The sequence below is a fragment of the Struthio camelus genome, chromosome 13, assembly GCF_040807025.1.
Source record: "Struthio camelus isolate bStrCam1 chromosome 13, bStrCam1.hap1, whole genome shotgun sequence".
NCBI lineage: Eukaryota > Metazoa > Chordata > Aves > Struthioniformes > Struthionidae > Struthio > Struthio camelus.
Window position 1 is genome coordinate 1,013,202 of NC_090954.1, and position 18,572 is coordinate 1,031,773.

The 18,572-nt window shown below is 38.5% G+C and overlaps 1 protein-coding gene across 1 annotated transcript; it reads left to right on the top strand.

Annotated features, from left to right (window-relative positions):
• PRELID2 (PRELI domain containing 2) lies at window positions 1-15,125 on the top strand. Its single transcript, XM_068960102.1, is given in 6 exon segments — window positions 1-88; window positions 385-458; window positions 2,291-2,451; window positions 8,677-8,782; window positions 14,006-14,068; window positions 14,522-15,125. Coding segments are annotated over 5 exon segments (483 nt in total). The 3' UTR covers window positions 14,060-14,068; window positions 14,522-15,125.
• Window positions 15,126-18,572: the final 3,447 nt, after the last annotated feature.

Sequence of the window (18,572 nt, forward strand, 5' to 3'; positions counted from 1 at the left end):
ATGGGCTTCGACATGCTCGCTTCTGTGAGGGCTGAGATTGGCTCTGCATGCAGTACTTTGCTACTCATAAGTACTAGTGTAAATGCCAGTAAAATATTTGTATCACACCATCTGTTCTGGGGTGGATAAGGGGGGCTGGATAGTAGTGATGGATGCAGATACCCTCCTCCTGAGGCACAGTGCAAAATGCCTGTAGCATCTTGTTTATAGCCTTCTCTCTGGCAAAGGAGCAGAAATACTGGGTTATACTTTAAGAAAAATCATAATGTAGTGTTCATTTGCCAGCGTTTCTGCTTGCACGTTTGGTCTCTTTGCTAAGTCCTCCAAATATTTTATTTTGAGAAATAGTAATAGTCTTCCCTTCTGATTTCTTTTTATCATCAGATTTGTCTACAGGGATTGTTTACTGGAGGAGAATTGCAACATGTCAGAATGTAATTCCTGAAATCTTAAGAAAGGTAACTACCTAGAAAAGTAGTATGTTATGCCACTGTCAAACCAACACATGGGTGTTGGGGAAATGGTACGTGAAAGGTGTATCTAATTGCCATTTCAAGCAGGGCTTGCCAGCTGGCAGCCCATGGGCCAGATCGCGCTGTGGAGTCCAGCCAGCCTGTTGCCTTTCCCTGGAAGAGCCGAGGACGGCTGCCCTAGCACTGTCTGCAGCCAAATGCTGCTTCCTAGAGCTGTGCCCAAGCGGGAGCACGGGGCAGGGCTGGAGGCGTGAGCCCTCCTGCCCTCCGAGGCGTCCCGAGGTGCCGCGGTCCATTGCCATCAGCGTGGCGTGTGGTGCTGGGGTCCAGCCCCGTGCCTGCTGAGAACAGGCTGCAGTGAAAATTCAGGCATTTCCCCCCACTCCAATATAGTAATCTTGTTGTTGTCATCTCTCACGATTTTTGTACGGTTGATGGTATTTTTATAAAAGCCCAATCTCCTGGCTCTCAGTGGAAGAAAACGCCTATAAAGTCTCAGAAAAAAGAAGGCTAATAATATATACTGGGCAATTATTTCTGAGCTGATCTCACTTATTTTGGATGTCTGATCCATGACTTCTGAACACGTTGGGTTGTAATCTTTTACAAAAACATTCTGCAAATGAATTCAAAGAGAATAAAAATAATTATTAATGTGCCCAAAGCACATTGCAACCTAAATACAGCATAGTATCCTTATAGAAAAGATAAGGAAGGAATCCTTAAAGGCTGTAGAAAATGTAAGACACTGTGATGTGCAACCCGTTATTGTTTATCTGCTGTATCTCTTTCTGTGGCAGTCCTTCCTTTACGTTGTAAAGACATTTGTTGTGCGATGAGAATTGGCCTTAATTTATTATGCCTTTCTTGTCGAACATCTTGCATAAGTCTATGTACAGAAAAGTATATTTATATTCATGCATGGTTCAATAACTGTATTATTTTACAGCTTGTATGCTTAAAAAACAATATGTACCTTTTTTCCTTGTACTCAAGATACTGTATGTTTATGCTTCTAAACATTTGTTTTTCTTTTTCGAGCCTCATCCACCAAAGAGAACATATCATTGTCCTATATATGCAGAGTGTAAAATAAACTAATGGTGAGATTTTCATCCCTTCATTAGCCCACATACGCTAGATAAAAGTCACTTAGTTTGACAAGTGGGCTCTAAAAGTAGAAGGCCTGGCTGAGGGAGATTTCTTTCAGCGCAGGAACTTAAGAAGGGAGTTACAGTCAGTGTTTTGGCTATGGCTTTGTAATCCGTTTTACCAAGTGTGTTGGATTTGTTATGAATAAAGGCAGATTATGTAGCCTTGTGACTGCAGGCAGCTGGGGACAGGTCACTGTAAGGTCCATAGCACCTTGAGTGTTTTGTAACCTTTAGATTGGGTGAAAGCCTCGTAACAGGATGGTGCGAAGGTGAAAGCTTTTGTTGCACCTTTGTTTCTGGTGGTGGTTTTTGGCTGTGTTTTGCATGTAACTTTGTAAATGGGTTCTGTTATCCTTCCTTGTTTTAAATAGGCCATCAACAGCACGACAGGAAACATGAAGGGATTCACATAACTTAGCATTTAGTAATCTTGGAAGTCTGGCTGGGGACTGAGCAATTTCTGTAAATCTCCGACCATTTGCATGGGATTTAGTAGCTGCTGTTGAAATTTACCGTTCTCTTCAGGGGCTAAACATAGGCGACATGCTCTCTTCCTTGATCCTTGGTTTTATCATCTGAGGCTAGTAATATATTCAAAATATTGAGAAGTGCTTCTACTCTCAAAATAGTTTCTTTCAAAGCTATAATTCTTCTACTTGCCAGGTCACTGTCTTAAAAGTGCCTGACATCTACTTAGAAGAGGAATCTTGGCTTGATATGCAGAAAAGAAATATGTTTATGAAAACTCATTGTGTTACGTGGACACAGTATGTGTCTGTAAGTGAGGACTCTGTCTTCAGGCAGAGCTTGGAAAATCCAAATTGGTGAGTGCTGGTCTGTGAATATAGAAGTGTATATACGCCTACTCAGGTTGGCTCCTGCTGCCTCATAGCCCTGAAAAAATGTGTTCTGTTGCATTTGAATGCTTGGAAAGAGAGGGGTCTGAATGATGATTTCTTGGGTATATCTTGACAGCATTTAAACCAGCAACTATAGATGCCCTGTAGCTTAGGTTCTCTGGCTAGAGCACAAATTATTGCCCAAAATTAATTTTCTCTCTGTGCTGCTCTGCGGTCATAGAACGCTAGCCTCCTGTTCCTGCACAGTAGACATAGCCAGAGCTATCATTTTTTTCCTTGTGTCTGCCAACAGATGCCTGTCCAGTAGCATAAAATTGCTGGCTAACTCCTGCTTGCCAGTCATTGGTATGGACCATATATGCTCCCAAACGATTTTCTTTTTCTGGTGTTTGGCCCACTGTCACCCCAAAGATATAAGCTATCTTAGCACTTTTCCTGGGAACATAGACATTCATGCTCATGCAGAGATGAATGTAGATTCCTATTAATTCTTACTTTGCTCTGATGTCCATTGTAATTAGTCATTACTTTTGCCTTGTCATGTTCCCTGGGAAGCATGTCAGGGTTGTTTGGTAAAGTCCCTGTTACTTCTGAAAGCTCTAAGGATGTTTTAAGAAAAAAAAAAATTTAGACAAAATTCAGTTCCTTGTGGTTTAGGCATTCTTGAAAGCCCCATGCTGGGATTTAGCTGTCGGAGGACATGTTTTTCCTGCTTTTTAAACCATTTTGTTTCAGAAGTTTGCTGGGATCCTCTAAACTCACGTTGAGGCCTTACTGAGGCTTCTGAGAGTGGAAGCTTAGCGCTTCACCTAAGTCTTCCTCTGGGGAAGATAAAAAAAAATTTCCCTCACGTCAGAATTTTACTGCAAGTGTAGATGTTGGTTCTTTCGGTGTAGAAACCCTAACTACAACTAGTCAGTCTCTCAAGCTCTATTTTCAAGGCTCTTCAGTTTCAGTTTAGAAAAGAGACTGTCCTCAGCATGGTTCTTCTTGAGACTTGAGCAGGAGAGCTGTCTAACCTCTGTAGTGACTACTTCTCACTCTTGCCTTAAAGCATACTGTAGCAATCGGGAAGGTGGAGAAGCGGTTTAAATTAAAGGTGTATCTGGACTGCCGATAGTTATGCAATTGCAGCCTCAGCAGGCTTGCTTAAACTAGCTTTCCCTTGCCTGCCGGGGATAACAGTGCCTCTGGAGTGAAGGTTAGCAGCTGTACTGTATACCTGTAGTATCCCATGGACCTCAGCTTTGCTACCCCAGAGAGTTAGATTCAACCAAACATGGGTTTACCTATGAATACTGCTGTCACCTCTTCAGGAATGTTATGATCTTATTTAACAAATGCTAGCTGACATAAGTAGGTCTTGCAAGAAAGTTTCAGCTTTATGTAGTACACATGTAGTGACATTTACATGTGAATAGATGCAGGAATTATGCAAAGGACTTTAACGTGAATGATGTACGATTGCACTGGAGAGAAATAAGAAAACATACAATGAGGAGATCAAGTGATCCTGATTAGTGGCAAAATTACACGTTATGCCCCTAAAGAGAGAGCAACATTATGAGACAGAATAACTTGAGAAAAGACAGAAACCTCCTGTAAACGGTGTTTTTGTTTTTCCCTTACTAAGCACTGCTGGGTAGATTTCAATAGCAACTTCATGAAACTTTTCAGGGTACCAACAGTGTGAAGAGAAAGTCAAAACTCTGCCTGTCAGCCAGACACCGTGCGCATGTTGTAGTGGAATATTTGTTTGCTTAATTAGCTTTAACATAGCATTAAGGATACTGGTGAATGAAAGCAGAGTGACGTTTTGCTGGCTTGCAACTTGATCAGCTCTTCCAGCAGGTTGACTGCCTTTGCGTCCCCCTGGCACTTTCAGCGTACATAACCAGTTCAGCAGCGGACATAGACAGGCACGAGCATCCTTTGAACAGAGAAGAGAGTTGGTAGCTCAGAGAAGTTTGTGAGGCTTGGATGATTCAAACTGGGCTATAGACAACCTTACTGGGCGTTCCCTGAAGTGCGTTACAGCCCACAGCATTTGGATTAATTCAGTGACTCTTCAAACAGATCTTTTGCCAGAGGGGTTAGAGAGAGAATTACTGTTTTGGATGGCTGCAAGACTGTTTCTCTTCATACATAGCTCCCTAGGTGCTAGTGGTTGGATGCCACATTTTGATACTGATGGTGCTGATGGGGATCCAGAATATTTCTGTGCATGTCAGATGAAGTTACAACTATCTAAAACTGCTGACTTGAGCACAGCTGCTGTGAATTTAGACCAATATGCTGTAGGAAATATGCTGTAGGAATTCAGACCAATATGCTGGACTGTACGAGGAATCCAGTCCCTGCTGGGACCAGTGGCTTACGTTAAGTAGAACCTCATGCATAGTGTATGAATTATTTTACCGAATTTGAGGTTGGGAGTTATGTCGTTTTTCGTTTTTTTTTTTTCAGATAGAGAACTGCAGCTCATGGAAGGGAGGATGTCTGAGACCTTCCTGATGTCTTTAATGGAACTGAGGGAATTGAACTGATGTTCCAACCAGTGCGTTTAACCACAGCGTAGTGCTTCCACTCAAAATTAGACAGTTATTTTGTCTCAAATAAGTATGAATGCAGTGATGCCAAGTGCTACATATTCTTTCAAAGTGAATTATTGTGGGTGCTTCCAAACAGAGGCTATAAGTGACTGGAAAGTATCTAGTAGCAAACAAGTATTACCAGACATAAATTATAAGTCATTGAAAAGGCATGATGAAGTATATCTGTATGTTACGAGGCCAGAAAGTACCTATGTTATTGTCTTGGCTGACCTCTTTCATGACAGTTTTTATGGGGTTTCCTTGAATTAATTCCTGTTTTAGACAAACATCAAATCATGCTGATTAAAAAAAGAAAAAAGAAAAAAAAAGCCAGTTATTTAATAACCTTTACCTTAGTAAAGTTGTTTCAGTGGCTAATTACCTTCACTATTAAAATGTGAACTGTATTGCTAATATGAATTACCCTGACTTCAGATGGATGATATGTTATAAAGTTAATTACTGGATGTAATTCAAAGTACTCGGTTCAACACAAAGGTCAGGCTTTGCTTTTGTATTCTTCATGCTAAAAAAAAAATCTCTGCAACTCCATTTTTGTAGTGAAATATAGTATGAACTAGCTTTTTTCTTGAGGTTTTTCTTTTTTTTTTTTCTTTAAGACTGTCAGTCTTCATTTACCATCAAAGCCATGATTTTTTTCTTTAGCTCACTAGCCGCTGTAAAGGTAAACAGGGTATTGAAAGCTGCACTTCCATAACCTGTTAAAATTAAAAGGGACTAAAACACAAATGCTGTCACCCTGCTCTTTCTCTTTGTAAATGTTGTGTAGCTGTATACATTTGCAGTGCAAACATAACAAAAATTGTATGGATTGTCAAGCTTTAATAAGCTGGTGAGCAGCTAGGTTGAGGAAGACCTTTCTCCTATGTTACAGTTTTAGATAATTAGTTAAGTACGTTTTTCTCCCTTTTATTTTGATGCATCTGGTGTATGCCATTTCTGACAGGACAAAAGGGTTGGTTGGTTTGTTTGTTCAAGCGTGGCTATCCTGATGTTCCTGAAACAAAACATGATAAAGCTGAATGGTGGAATGAAAAATTGCCTTAAGAGCAGGCTATGTGCATTCTGCTAGCGAGCAGATCTTCGGGCTTGGTGGCCTCCATGCTGGGCCTTACCCTACCTGGGCCCTAGCCAGTACGATACCACAAGCTGTGCAGAGTCCCGACCTGAACAGTATTTGTCTGCAGAGAGCGATCAGCTCGTGCTGGTACTGGGGCTGCTGTTGTAGTATTGCACTTGGACTAACCTGGAATACCTGTAGCACTCCACATGGGCTATTCACACTGGAAGGAGGAGCTGAAAGAGCTGTTGGGGTCTGAATTTTCACTACTGATGTATCAGACCAGTCTGAATCTCATCAGCCTTTTCCTGTAGTTGCATGTGCACATGCTTGGATTGATGAGAAGTTCTAGACTAATTTGCATACACTTAGCCTATGAAATTGCTTTACATACTGTAAGGGTGATCTTGCTTTCCATACAATATACTGAATAGCTCAGCTGAGCTGGGCAATTTCTGCACTGACTGTAAAGGAAAAGACATTGGGAAGAATTTTCTGCACATGCTGCCAAATCATAGGGAAGAGTCAGTAGCAAAACTCCTGCTGTTGTTTGCTGCACTTACATAGAAGTTACATACTGGCATATTTCCATGTATCTAGGCAAGTTATACCTATCTTTCAGCAATGGAAAATCCCATATGGCTTGAGTTTTGTCTCCAGTGCCATTTGTCATCCCTCTTTGTTTTGATTTGACTAGTTTCCCTGCAGTAGAATTGTCTTTGCTGTTTCATTTTTGTACTCCATAGCTGTCTCCAGATTTCCTTTACTGCTGAGCACTTTCCTTTATACATACAAGCCTGAGAGATCTGAAGTAGTCTTTCTTCCTTTGTGTAGTGGGGACACGCTTAGAAAATGTCTCCCTAAGAAAAGCATACAGTGCATGAGTAGTGGTCAAAAATGTCTTAAACCAGAGATAAGGAAATGGGGGGAAAAAAAAAGTCTCCTGTACAAAAGCTCTCTCTATTGAAGGGCCTTGCACTTAATGTGACTTTTAATTTAGTTTTGAAAGCCATGCAGGCTTTGGAAACTCTCCTTGACACTATCTGAAGAAGAATGTTGCTAGACTTTTATACCGAAGACACTTTAATTAAACTCCTGTCACGAAAACAATTAGGCAAAATTTGCCGTACTTAACTAGTCAATAATTTAGTAGTTGGATCTCATTAATAGACTTCTCCCTGTGACTGTGTTGTAATGATGCAGCCTTGCCAGCTGTGTGCTACGAAAATCAATCAGAGATCAATATTTTCCTTGAGCCTCCCTTTTTTGTCTCTTAGAATGGTGAAACAGCAAAATAAATCCCAACCAGAGTAGCTAAGTTTAATGGTGGATATTTACTGCTGACATCCATTTTGTGGTTGGGGAGGGGACTTCTCTTGTTTTCCATATCTTTCACTTGAATGCCACACGTTTTTCTTCTTACAGAATTGCATTGCTAGAGATAAATAGTCATGGCCTGCTGTGGGTACTGGTGGTGGAAGGATGACATATATGCTTCAGTGCTAACAGTGGGAAGTCATTCACATCAGATCTCTTCTCGCTGTTATCACTGTCCCTATCTAACTTGAGTGAAAGGATTTCCTGAGGACTCTTATATAAACTATACAAATTTAGCTTACTGTTTCTGCAGTAATGTTTTAGCATTTGAAGATTGTAGTTGTGTTCCTTCTATCATCTTTAGGCTAAACTACCTTGCTGATTCAATCTTGCCTCACATGTGATGTTTTCTAGACTTCTGTTTTTGTTGCAGAGCTCTTCAGGCTTTTCCAGGGAGCTCACATCTTCCTTGAAGCAGTGTCCAACTGAACCTTCAGCAGTGCTGATTACAGGAGGAGGATTGTTGCACATCCTTCTGTTGCACTGCTAGTTCTACATCTTAGTACATTTGTCTTTTTCTCAACAGCATGACAGTACTGAATAGCTTTTGAGCTTGGAAGCCTCAACAAATCCCAGCTCCCTTTATGTAGAATTCTGTAGTGGTTGACAGTTTACCCTCCCAAACAGTCTTTGCTCTTGGCTAACTGGAACAAACGGCACTGGCGGTTACTGAATCTTGTCCCTTCAGACTGAATTTGCTAAGATCATGTTGGGTTCTTAGCACGTCTTCAGCACGATCCTCATCCCTTCCCTTTGCGTTCGTCTGCAAATGAAAGCTGCAGCGTGCACCTTATTCCACTATCCAGACTTTTAAGAAGATACTGACTAGCGCTGGACTGATGGTAAATCCCTGTGGAACTCCATTTAATACATCTTTCCATTTGGAGAGTGAGCTGTTGATAATGGTGTTTTTTCCATATTAAATGTGTTCTTCTAAAGTTGTACTTATCCTGTAATATTTTTTGCTGGAGCATGAATCCTTAATTTGGTTTTGAGACTGTCATACAAAGTATATGAATGTCACAGATTAACAGCCTACTCGGATATCAAAATAATAACTTTATAAAGTAGAGTTTACATTTAAATGTTTAATAAGTAGACAGAGAAATAAAATGGTGCTATTTTCCTCTTCTGTAGGACAGACTTCACACAAAAAGGCAGAGTATCAGTTACAGGGGCAGGTTTGTTCAATTGTGTATTGGAGGCTTTTGCTCAATCATTTCTAAAATAAGGTGTGAAGAAGGTAGGTTTACTTTTTCCTTGGATTTCTTCCTAGGATTATATTCTAAATCTTTTTAAATTGCCAGATCATCTGGACTTAAAATTAAATTGGTGCCTTAGATCTTGATTCGTTAAATCTTTTAACTGTTGGGAAAAAAAAAAAGATCTTTTCTTTTGTTGACAGAGAATAAACAGAACAAAAATTGATTTAGTTTTTACAGTAATTATGGTTTATTATGGTAATAGTTTTATTGCAAATATGTTTTTAAAACACAGTAGATATGACTGCATCAATTTCTGTAATTCATTCTTATTGCTGATTTCCCCATGGCATTGAAATGGTTTTTCTTCCTAATGTCCCATTTTACCAGCTAATAGTGTAACAATAATTTGCATTTCTGTACCACCTTTACACTGAAATAGTCAAAAGTAGTCAACGTGAATTTATATCATGCCACACATTTTTCTCCAATGTTAGATTTTTTTGGCTGCTTGATACATTTACAATAGCTGCAGTCAATCTCCCCGTAATAGTTCTGTATACTTCAATAATTCTGTCTTTCAATAAGAATTATGAAAGAGGATGAAAGCTATCCAGTTATCTAGTAGTGTATCCCAAACGAATTAGTGTTCAAAGGCCTTTAGGTTCTGTAAGTCATGTCACATTGATAAACTAGGTTTAACAACAATGCCTCCTGAAGCATTCATCAGGACATGAAGTTATGTGGAGCTCTTCTTTTCTGGAAGTTTGTGCCTTGGAGAGGTTTGGGGGTTCAGGTTGTTCCTTGCGGGCTTTTTAAAATTTACCTCTGCTGAAAAGGACAAGAGAAATCACTGTAAGCAATACTTAAGTAGATGATAAGAGTTTTGATGATAAGATAAATGAGGGCTTTGGGGGTTTTTGTTTTCAGTGTGTATCTTGTTTATCAGATGAATGAAAGTGTATGTCCCTGAAAAGATGGCATTTTCACAGCTGGGATCATGAATCTTACCTAATGCAATACTATAATGAGCCTGCATTTACCATTGCTTATCATTTTTAGTATCTAATGGAGAACTTTAGTTTTCAGATGAACTTAAAAGTCCGTGGTTCAAATCATGTCTTATGCCATTTTTTAATTATTCATGGTGTCCAAGTGCTCAATATTTTTAAAGATAATTGGGTTTTGGGTTTTTTGTTTGTTTTGTTTTGTGTGTATCCTTAGTAGTGTCCTATCTTTTCTCCCATTGAAGTCAGTGGGTATTCAAGTGTAGAGTTTGGGCAGCACTCTAAATCCTTTCTGGAACATCATTCTGAGACTCTCCACTTCCAAGGGGCAGTTGACAGTCACAATCTCTCATTCCTGCTGTAGAATCTGATTTTGGAATCTGTGCCCCATGAGTTGCAGATGGCCATGTATTTCAAACCACATCATGAGGATTTATTCTTGATAAACTATAAGATCCATTTGTTGCTGCTTTAAAAAAAAAAAAAAAAGAGTAGACAGCTATGCTACTGCAAGCAGTCATTACGGAGCAATGAAACCCTATGCATCTTGTAGGCTTATGACAGTGCAGAGATAGCAGATAAAACAAACTAGTTCACAGTGTCTGTACAATGCCTCATTAGAAATCTTTTAATAATTTTGGCTATGTCTGCTGATCTGTGAAGAAATGTCCAAACAAAACAGATCTGACATACATATATGCAGACTTACCTGTTTGTGGGTTTTGTTTGTTTGTTTGTTTTTTGCCCTGTGTGAAAAACAGTCTTCCTCAGCTAGCAGGAATCTATGCGTTTGATTTCTTTTAAGCCTCTGGATTGGGGTTTCTTTTGTGGCTTAGCCATAGAGTAGTTTTGAGAGGCACGTTTTACCCAAATATGTTTAAACAGTAATATAAAGATGATATTTGAAAGATTTAAAATAATGTATGTTGGATGAATGACAATGCTTCATAAATGTTCTACAAGCTTCCATTACGGTTGGTTTACTGCGTTCCCAAAGTTAGGGCTAAATGGAAGATTTATTCATACAGAATTGTCCATTGCATAGGGCTAACTGAATGGCACGTGGCAGAAATCTCAAGATCATCTTCAATCTCTCACTAAGGACAGTCACTTTATCCTTTTGATGAATGGCTTTTTTTTTCCTGTTTTGGAGAAGGAATCATAGAACTCATTATACTTCATTCATTCACAATGATTCGTTAATGCTTAATCATTGTCCAGAACCTGATTTGCATTCTTCTTAACCATTTATCAAAAAGGCATGTTTTACTTGTGCCTGGTATGATTAGCGGTTGGAAAAAGTAAGGCTGTTAAGACTTTCAAAGCTTAACCATTATTCCTACTTTATCTCCTGAATCCTGTCAGGAGAGCACTTCTCCATCCATGTGTTCAGAGAGGCTCAGGTGAGATAAAGATACAAGTAAAAAGTAGGAGGTAGTAATGTGAGGGGACAAGCTGGCACTCAGTAGAGACGGAATTACCAGTGAACACACACTCCTGAACTAGGAATCCGTATGGCTCCTGCACATTTGAGTACTGTCGGGTACTACACAGATATGTACAGAAATATATAGACACTTTCAGCAAGATAGCTTCTTACAGTAGCAGAATACCTCCACCTTTGAAAAATAAAACTATTCTATGGCTTGTCAATCAGAGAGTCTTTTACGTTATATCTGTAAAGGTGGAGAGTTTAATGGGTAGGCAATGTTTGTTCTGCATTTCAAGTGTATCATTGCACTAGTGTAAATTTAGCTCTTGTAAGCCTGATCTCCTGGCGCTGAGATTTAAGTGTTTGAACTTTAGTTGAAAGAAATACATTGATTAGTCTTTGATTTAGTTGTTTCTCACTGAAAAGATGCCGAGTAATGACTTGCACTTGCCCTTCTGTATTTTTATTTAGTAGCTTCCCCTCCTCATTTCCCTTTTCTTCTTCAACACCATTTTGCCTAAAAGTCTGCAGTGCTATGAGGAGGAAAAAAGAAAAACAGTTGTCACACTGCAAATATAACTGATTCAGTAAATAACATTTTTAAATTCCCTGGGCAAACCTCTGAGTCTTCACTTAGGTCGATTAGTGCTTTATTCTGTTAACAGTGCCATGTTTGATTCAGACTGATAGACCAAGGTAGTTGGCTTACTGCTTTCTCCAAAGAGTAGCCATGAAAGATGAACTATTTCTTAGAGATATAAAATACCTCATCCAATTTTTATGTACAGTTGCGAAAAGAAGTTCTCCTGAACTATTTGTTAAAGTTAACGTTTGGGGTTTTTTTTCCCCCTCATGGTGACTCAAACTGAGAAATCCTTTTTCTTTTATCCCGTTAAACAGAGAACATACTAGGATAAGTCTTAGCCCACACAAGTTATAGCTAAACTCCAAGCTTCTGTCAGTTGAATGTCCACAAGATCAGACCAAAGATTAACAGTATGATTTGGCAAATGATTACAGTTTCAGTACCCAGACAGAGCCAAAAACCAGGGGACAGGGAATGGATAGATTAGATTTTGTTGTCTACAGTGACAATGTTTTCTGCTTTTCACTAAATACTAAACTTTCTCTCTCACTTTGCAGCGAACCTTCAACTTGAATTCATTTCAAGAGAGAAAAAATAATACTTAGAAACTGTCAAGAATGAAATGCAGCTTTATGTTGCTTCAGGAGAAAAAATTTTTGGCTGATCATTTTGTTAAATAAAGGCTTTGTTCAGAGTTTATGAATATCTCTAGGATGCTGGTGAAAAGGGAGCTCCTTGCTTTAGAAAGAACTTGGGCAAGTGATGCAAGAGAGAGATGCTCTAAATTGAGCTAACTAATGTGAATTAAATAACTCACAATGAGATTAAGTGGAGACAAAGTTTGTAGCTTTTGCACACTGTGGTAAGTCTGATTATATACAGGATGACAGCCTTTTTCTTGGCCTGCTAATCTTTTTAGAGAAATTACAGGCTGTGTACATTGCCTGGGGCTTGACCTCGAGTTACTCACTTTGCATTTACCAACCGAACTGTTAAGCAGTTTTTAGTATTTTTGGGGCTTTTCCTTCTAGAGAAGTTATCACCATTCTTTCTCCGTTGTTCCAGTTCTCTGCTCAGAAAATACAGATAGTAGTACTGACTGTCAGGATGTAATGAAAAGACAAATACTCTAGTGTGAGTATTTACTCCCATTATTCCAGAAGCCAAGTGCAAGTATCTTCAGAGCGTTTTGCTTTTCCTCTTTGTTCCACAGCTCAGCTTGTACTAGAACAAATCCCAAGCTACAGCAACCTATACTGATTATCAGACAGGGCAGATACTAAAGTTCGTCTGTTCTCTTCCATTTGTGAAGAACTTGATGAAAAGTTATGCGTAATCAACTATGACATGTTAACTGTCCAAGGGGGTGACTTGATTTGAGTCAAGAGAGCATTTGATTATTAATGATAAAAGTTTGAATAAACAGCATATTGCTTATAGTCCCAAGACTCTGTTTGATCTGAAGATTAAACCCCATTTCTGCTGTCAGACTTGCATATGACTTGCTCTGGAGCAGTTTCTAGCCCTGGTATGAGAAGAACTGTTGGCACGAACCAAGCTTCCCCCAATTTTTTAAATGGCTGCTCTGTTGTAAATAGTTTGGTAGTTTGCACTTGAACAGCTGTTGCTAGCTGATAACTAGTTCATCTTCTAGAAACTGGGACTAATCTGCAGTGTGTGTGGGGGGGAATCTAGATTCATCCTTTATTTTGCTTTAATAGCAGCTTATTATTTTGTAGTTCTTCTCTTCTGGAGAAGAAATACACTCCTGGTATTTCTTAGGATATTTTTGACTTTGTTCAGCGTTCCTTTACTTCATTAGAAATAATTGTAACTGGCTTTTATGCAGAGCTTTCATCCTCAGAAACCAAATTGCTTATAAAGAATTCAAGTGATGGTATCTCTCTATCCAGGTGCAAGGAGAGGTGGCTTGGTCCAAACAAACTGGTGGTAGAACTAGAACAAAACCTGTGACCAAATCGGGTGCTCTGTCATAACATGGAACAGAGCTCTGCCTGCAAACTGTAGCAGTCTCTCCAGGTTCCCTTCTGAAATATCTGTGCCATAAAAGCACTCTCCGTGGCTTCCAGGCAGTAGGGAGAACTATAATGAGTTAGGACTGGATCATAAAATGCTTATTTTTTTAAGAGACTTTACTGGTATGTTGTGTGGATGTTCTTTCTAATGTATGAAATACTGAAGTTGTGTATAAAACTGCATTTATTTGTGCCTTTTTCAGGGCATTAAAATAATGGAGACAGTTCTTCAGGAGCAGTGTGGGCAGTCATTCTAATGAACGATTGTGAGTACAACATCCAACTATAGATAAGGAAGAATTGTTCTGAGTTTGTAATATCTATTGCACGTTATACACTTTGTGGTTTTACAAATAAACTTTTTTCTTGTGTTACAAAAAGCATGCAACCTTTATGCAATTTTCAAAAAAAAAAAAAAACTACTGTACCATTAGGCTTAACACTACTCCAGAGTTTCTAAATAGTATGTTGATTAAGACTTCTTGAGTGATGTCTTTTATCCTGTCCTCTATTAATATATCATGAGCATGATAGTCACTTAGTAAAATAAGATGTTAGTTCTATCTAAAGATTTCTTACTGAAAAATAGTATCTCCAAGGGTTATCTATGGAAGGAAGATTCGGTCAACTCTTAAAGTAGCTTCAGAGCAAGACCAAATAGCTATTGATTTACCTCCTAATAAACGCCCTTCTAAAACCTGTTTTCTCTGCTTTTACAGGCGAAAATGTATCTATCTGGCGTTTCACTGGCACAGTATATCTTTATTGCCATCAGAATTTCAACTGATATTATCCAAACTTCACTGGTACCATCTTACTGAGGAAAGAGGATTTAATATGCACAGTTAGAAGAAAAGGTGGCTATAGACTGCAAATCTTTTACATAAGATTAAGGAATCATACTACTTAAGAGAATGTGTAAATCATGGAGAAACAGATGTAACCTTGGAAATAGCGTCTTCCTTTGAATTGGTGATGTAATCTCTAGAGACTAAGAATTCAGTAAGGGAAAATAGAGCCACAAACCAAAAATAGTCCTTGTTGCTACGAAGAGACCCTTCTCAAGTCAACCAGTTGCTTTGCATCTAATCAAGGGAGATGCAAGCATACCTGGGTTTTGTTTATTTCACAGCTTAATTTTGCGGCATAGAGATTTTGTCCTACAAAAATGAAGGTCAACTTCAGTAGCTGAGTAGCTTTACTATTCTCAGTTAGGGTCAACAAAGTTAATTATTTCAGTCCTGATTGCTGTGTTAGAAATGTCTGGTTATTATACTCATGCCAGCATGATTATTTTTGGTTGTAAAGACATTCCTCAATACAAGTTTTAAAGTGCATATATTTAAGTGCTTATTTTCAATTCAGTTGAAACAACTGAATTATTCAGTTGTTTCTTTTCTTTCGCTTCTGAACAGAAAAGGAAAGCTGTAGGGGAATTGATAAAGTTCTCAACAAACAGAATCTCATACACTTTTTCTCCTTTTGCTACACACTGTAACAGGATAGTTTTATTTTAAACTATTTATTTTAAAATTCAGATAACCACAAAACAGTTTTGATACCCTTATTGAGGCTGAATACTATCACACTCTACAAACAGAGCCACTGAAATAATAGTGTTAAAAGGTGCAAGTAAGTACTTATAAAATGCGTATAAGCATAATTGTTTTCACTATGGAAGATTTTGAGAGGAAAAGTTTCAACAAATCTGTACTCTCCTGTCAAATGCCAGTGGACTTCTGTATTTAATGCCGTAGTGCAAGGGCTTTAAAAGCAAAGATGACATTATGTTCAGTTTTAATGAGAATGTTGTTTGATTTAGGGAAGAGACTTGAATCACCGTTGCTAGTGGAATTGGACAAAAGGTGAAATAAAGTTTCTGTAGAATGAAGGAAATGCTATTCTTACTGGCTAATTGAACTAGTCAATGAAGTCCTTTCCAACCCTATGGGCTGGAGAAATGGCAAGAAACTTTTTACCTGAAGAAAAAAAAAATTAAGTTGCTTAAAAAGGTTAAGACTAAAACATGCATCTAAAAAGTGAAGCTTGACTTACAAGTTGCACAGCCAGTATTTTACATGACAGAAATATAATGTCATGCCCAAGTGTAAAGATTCATCCCACTCATTTCAGCTGGAAAATGATATATAAAAGGACAAGCACTTGTACTAAAAAAAAAAAGTGCTAATGAATTTGACTGTAATACTGGTGGTTTGCTATGCTTAACTCTGTAAATTGTAATTGTTCTGTGTGCTTTCTGAATTTTGGAATAATGTACTACAGGTTTTCATACTATTTCTATTCTTCAGAGAGACTTCTGATCTTAACTGGATAATATTTTAGTTCTATCCTTGCATAATCTTGCAGGAGACAAATTCATGAATGAATAATTTAAACACAGTAGCAAAAAAAAAAAAAAAAACTTAAAGGATGATTCATGCTAGGAAGTGGAGAGAAAAAGTCCATGTGATAAGAAATTTGTGAGGCTAGATTAGCTCCTTTAGTAGCTTATTGCTACTGAGCTTATCTGAGAGTTGAGTTCAGACTTCCCCCTTCTGGCACTGCTTTTCCCCTGAGATGATCCAGTTTTTAAAATTGGTCTGATGCAAGCAGCATTGTGAAAAATGCAGCAGTAGTTATTTGGAAGCTCAGATAGGACAACTGTGTAGCTCTGGTAGAAGAAAACTGTATTAAAGTTTAAAGTGGACCAGATAGAGAAACAATATCTAAGCAGGAATCAGATGAATCTTAACACTCATAAGATGTCCCATGTTTACAATGTTTCTGTCTGACTGAGGAGACAGGCTACTTGAATATACCTCATTGTTCACTGTACAAGAAGCAGATGATTGTTATTGCATAGGCCAAGATTACTGAGTCTCAATCGTTCTGTCTCTTGTTGGGCCTGAAATGAGTGACTGGCTTTTCAAAACAGTTCAGCTGTGTTAACTTCTTAGGATGGGTGGGGAAGTGCTGGAATGCAGCATATAGGTTTACTACCTGAAATTGAAATAAACCATAAATAAAACATTGAGCTGAAGCTTTAAGTCCAGGAGCCTGGTAAGTTGAGGGACAAACTATTTGCAAATACAATTAATCATTTCTTAATTATGTTGAGTTTGAGCTTTGCTCTGAGATGAAAATTAGTTAATTAGTTAATTAACGTGAGCAGTAGGAGTCCTTTTTTCTAATGCGTTTGTTCGCGTGTTTCAGCTGGCTAACTGCTTACAAAAGGTAGTAATCACCTTTATATGTTTGCTAGGCACATCCACTGTTACCTTAGTAAATGAAATAGAGCCATGAATCTGGCAGCAAAGCCATTTATATTGACCTGGAGACTTATTGCCAGTCTATCAGGGCATGGGAGGAGATGTTGCTGCCTTATGTTTTGTATGTATGTTAATTGTTGGATAGCTCTGCCTGTCGTCTTCCCAGACCACAAAAACTGAATATTGTACTAATGTGCCATCATGGAATTGTCCAAAGGTTCCGTGATCACAAGCTAAAATACAAAGTGCGAGGGTGGAGTACATTTACTAAATGGCATCCCCATTCTGCAGTAGCACACCATACTCATTTTGTATCTTTTATAAAATAAAAGAATTAGAATGGCCTGTGTCTAAACATGTTTTTCTTTTTCTGGACGCTTGAACCAATTAGTTGATTGTCAGACAGCAAAATGATGAGATTCTTATTTTTCAAGATGGGTTGTATTTTATTTTCTCAAATGTGATGTAAACATTGTGGACTCTTTGTTTTGCTATACCTGAATGCTATGGACCTGCTTATGTCATTAGTTAATGGTCTGAACTATCCTATTCTAACGTTAAATGAGGGTGTACTAATAAACAACCCAGTTTACTAACTGCAGCCAGGGACCAATTCTCCTGTAGTGTAAATCCACATACCTTTGCTTACATGGCTGGTACTGCACAGATTTACCTATGGGAAAATACATCGTGATGAGGAAGCATGACAGAGTCCTTAGAAAATGACTGTATTTTATATTGGCACAGTGGGGCACGGTATTTTCCGTCATCTTTTTTCTTTTGTTTTTTAACTGATTCTCATGAATCTGGACTCTGAATGCCGAACAGTAAATATTTATGGATTGTAATGACCAAGGCTAAATACACTCATTAGCATATGTATTCTTCTTGAGTTACTGCTTTGTGTGCCTGAGGAAATTATCAAATTACTCTTATTTGAATTGCTATGTGCAATTTTAGGACTAACATTTTTATTTCTTCCCATATCACCGAATTTTGGTACGAGGGTAGTAGTTCCTGTACTAAAGATCTTTGCAAGTGCTGGTTGCCTTGTTGAAGCTGAAGTCATCCTGCTACTGAAAGGTATTTCTGCATTTTCTCTGAGCAAAATCATCGGCCACTGGGACATCGAAGTAGTTCTTGTCAGCATGACTGACAGAGTCCCATAGGACTCCGCAAAGTGACTTTGACAGGAAACGGAGGACGTGATGGACAACTTCCTCAGGGAAGTTGCTTACTATAGAGATGGGAATGGGATGAAATAAAAGGTCACATTCAGCCTATTATTGCTTGTAGTGAATGATCAAAAAAAAATCCATTTTCTGTATTCTAACAGCTCATGCTTCAGGAGCAAGGGATGGCAATTCCTATGTTACACTGAATCGACAGCGTAATGGGGGCAACGGCTACCAGAGCATTTGGAAGTGAGAGCTGAAAACGTTGTATTATTAGTTAAAATACGTTTTAATCCTGTTGGGCGATTAATTTCATCCATCTATTT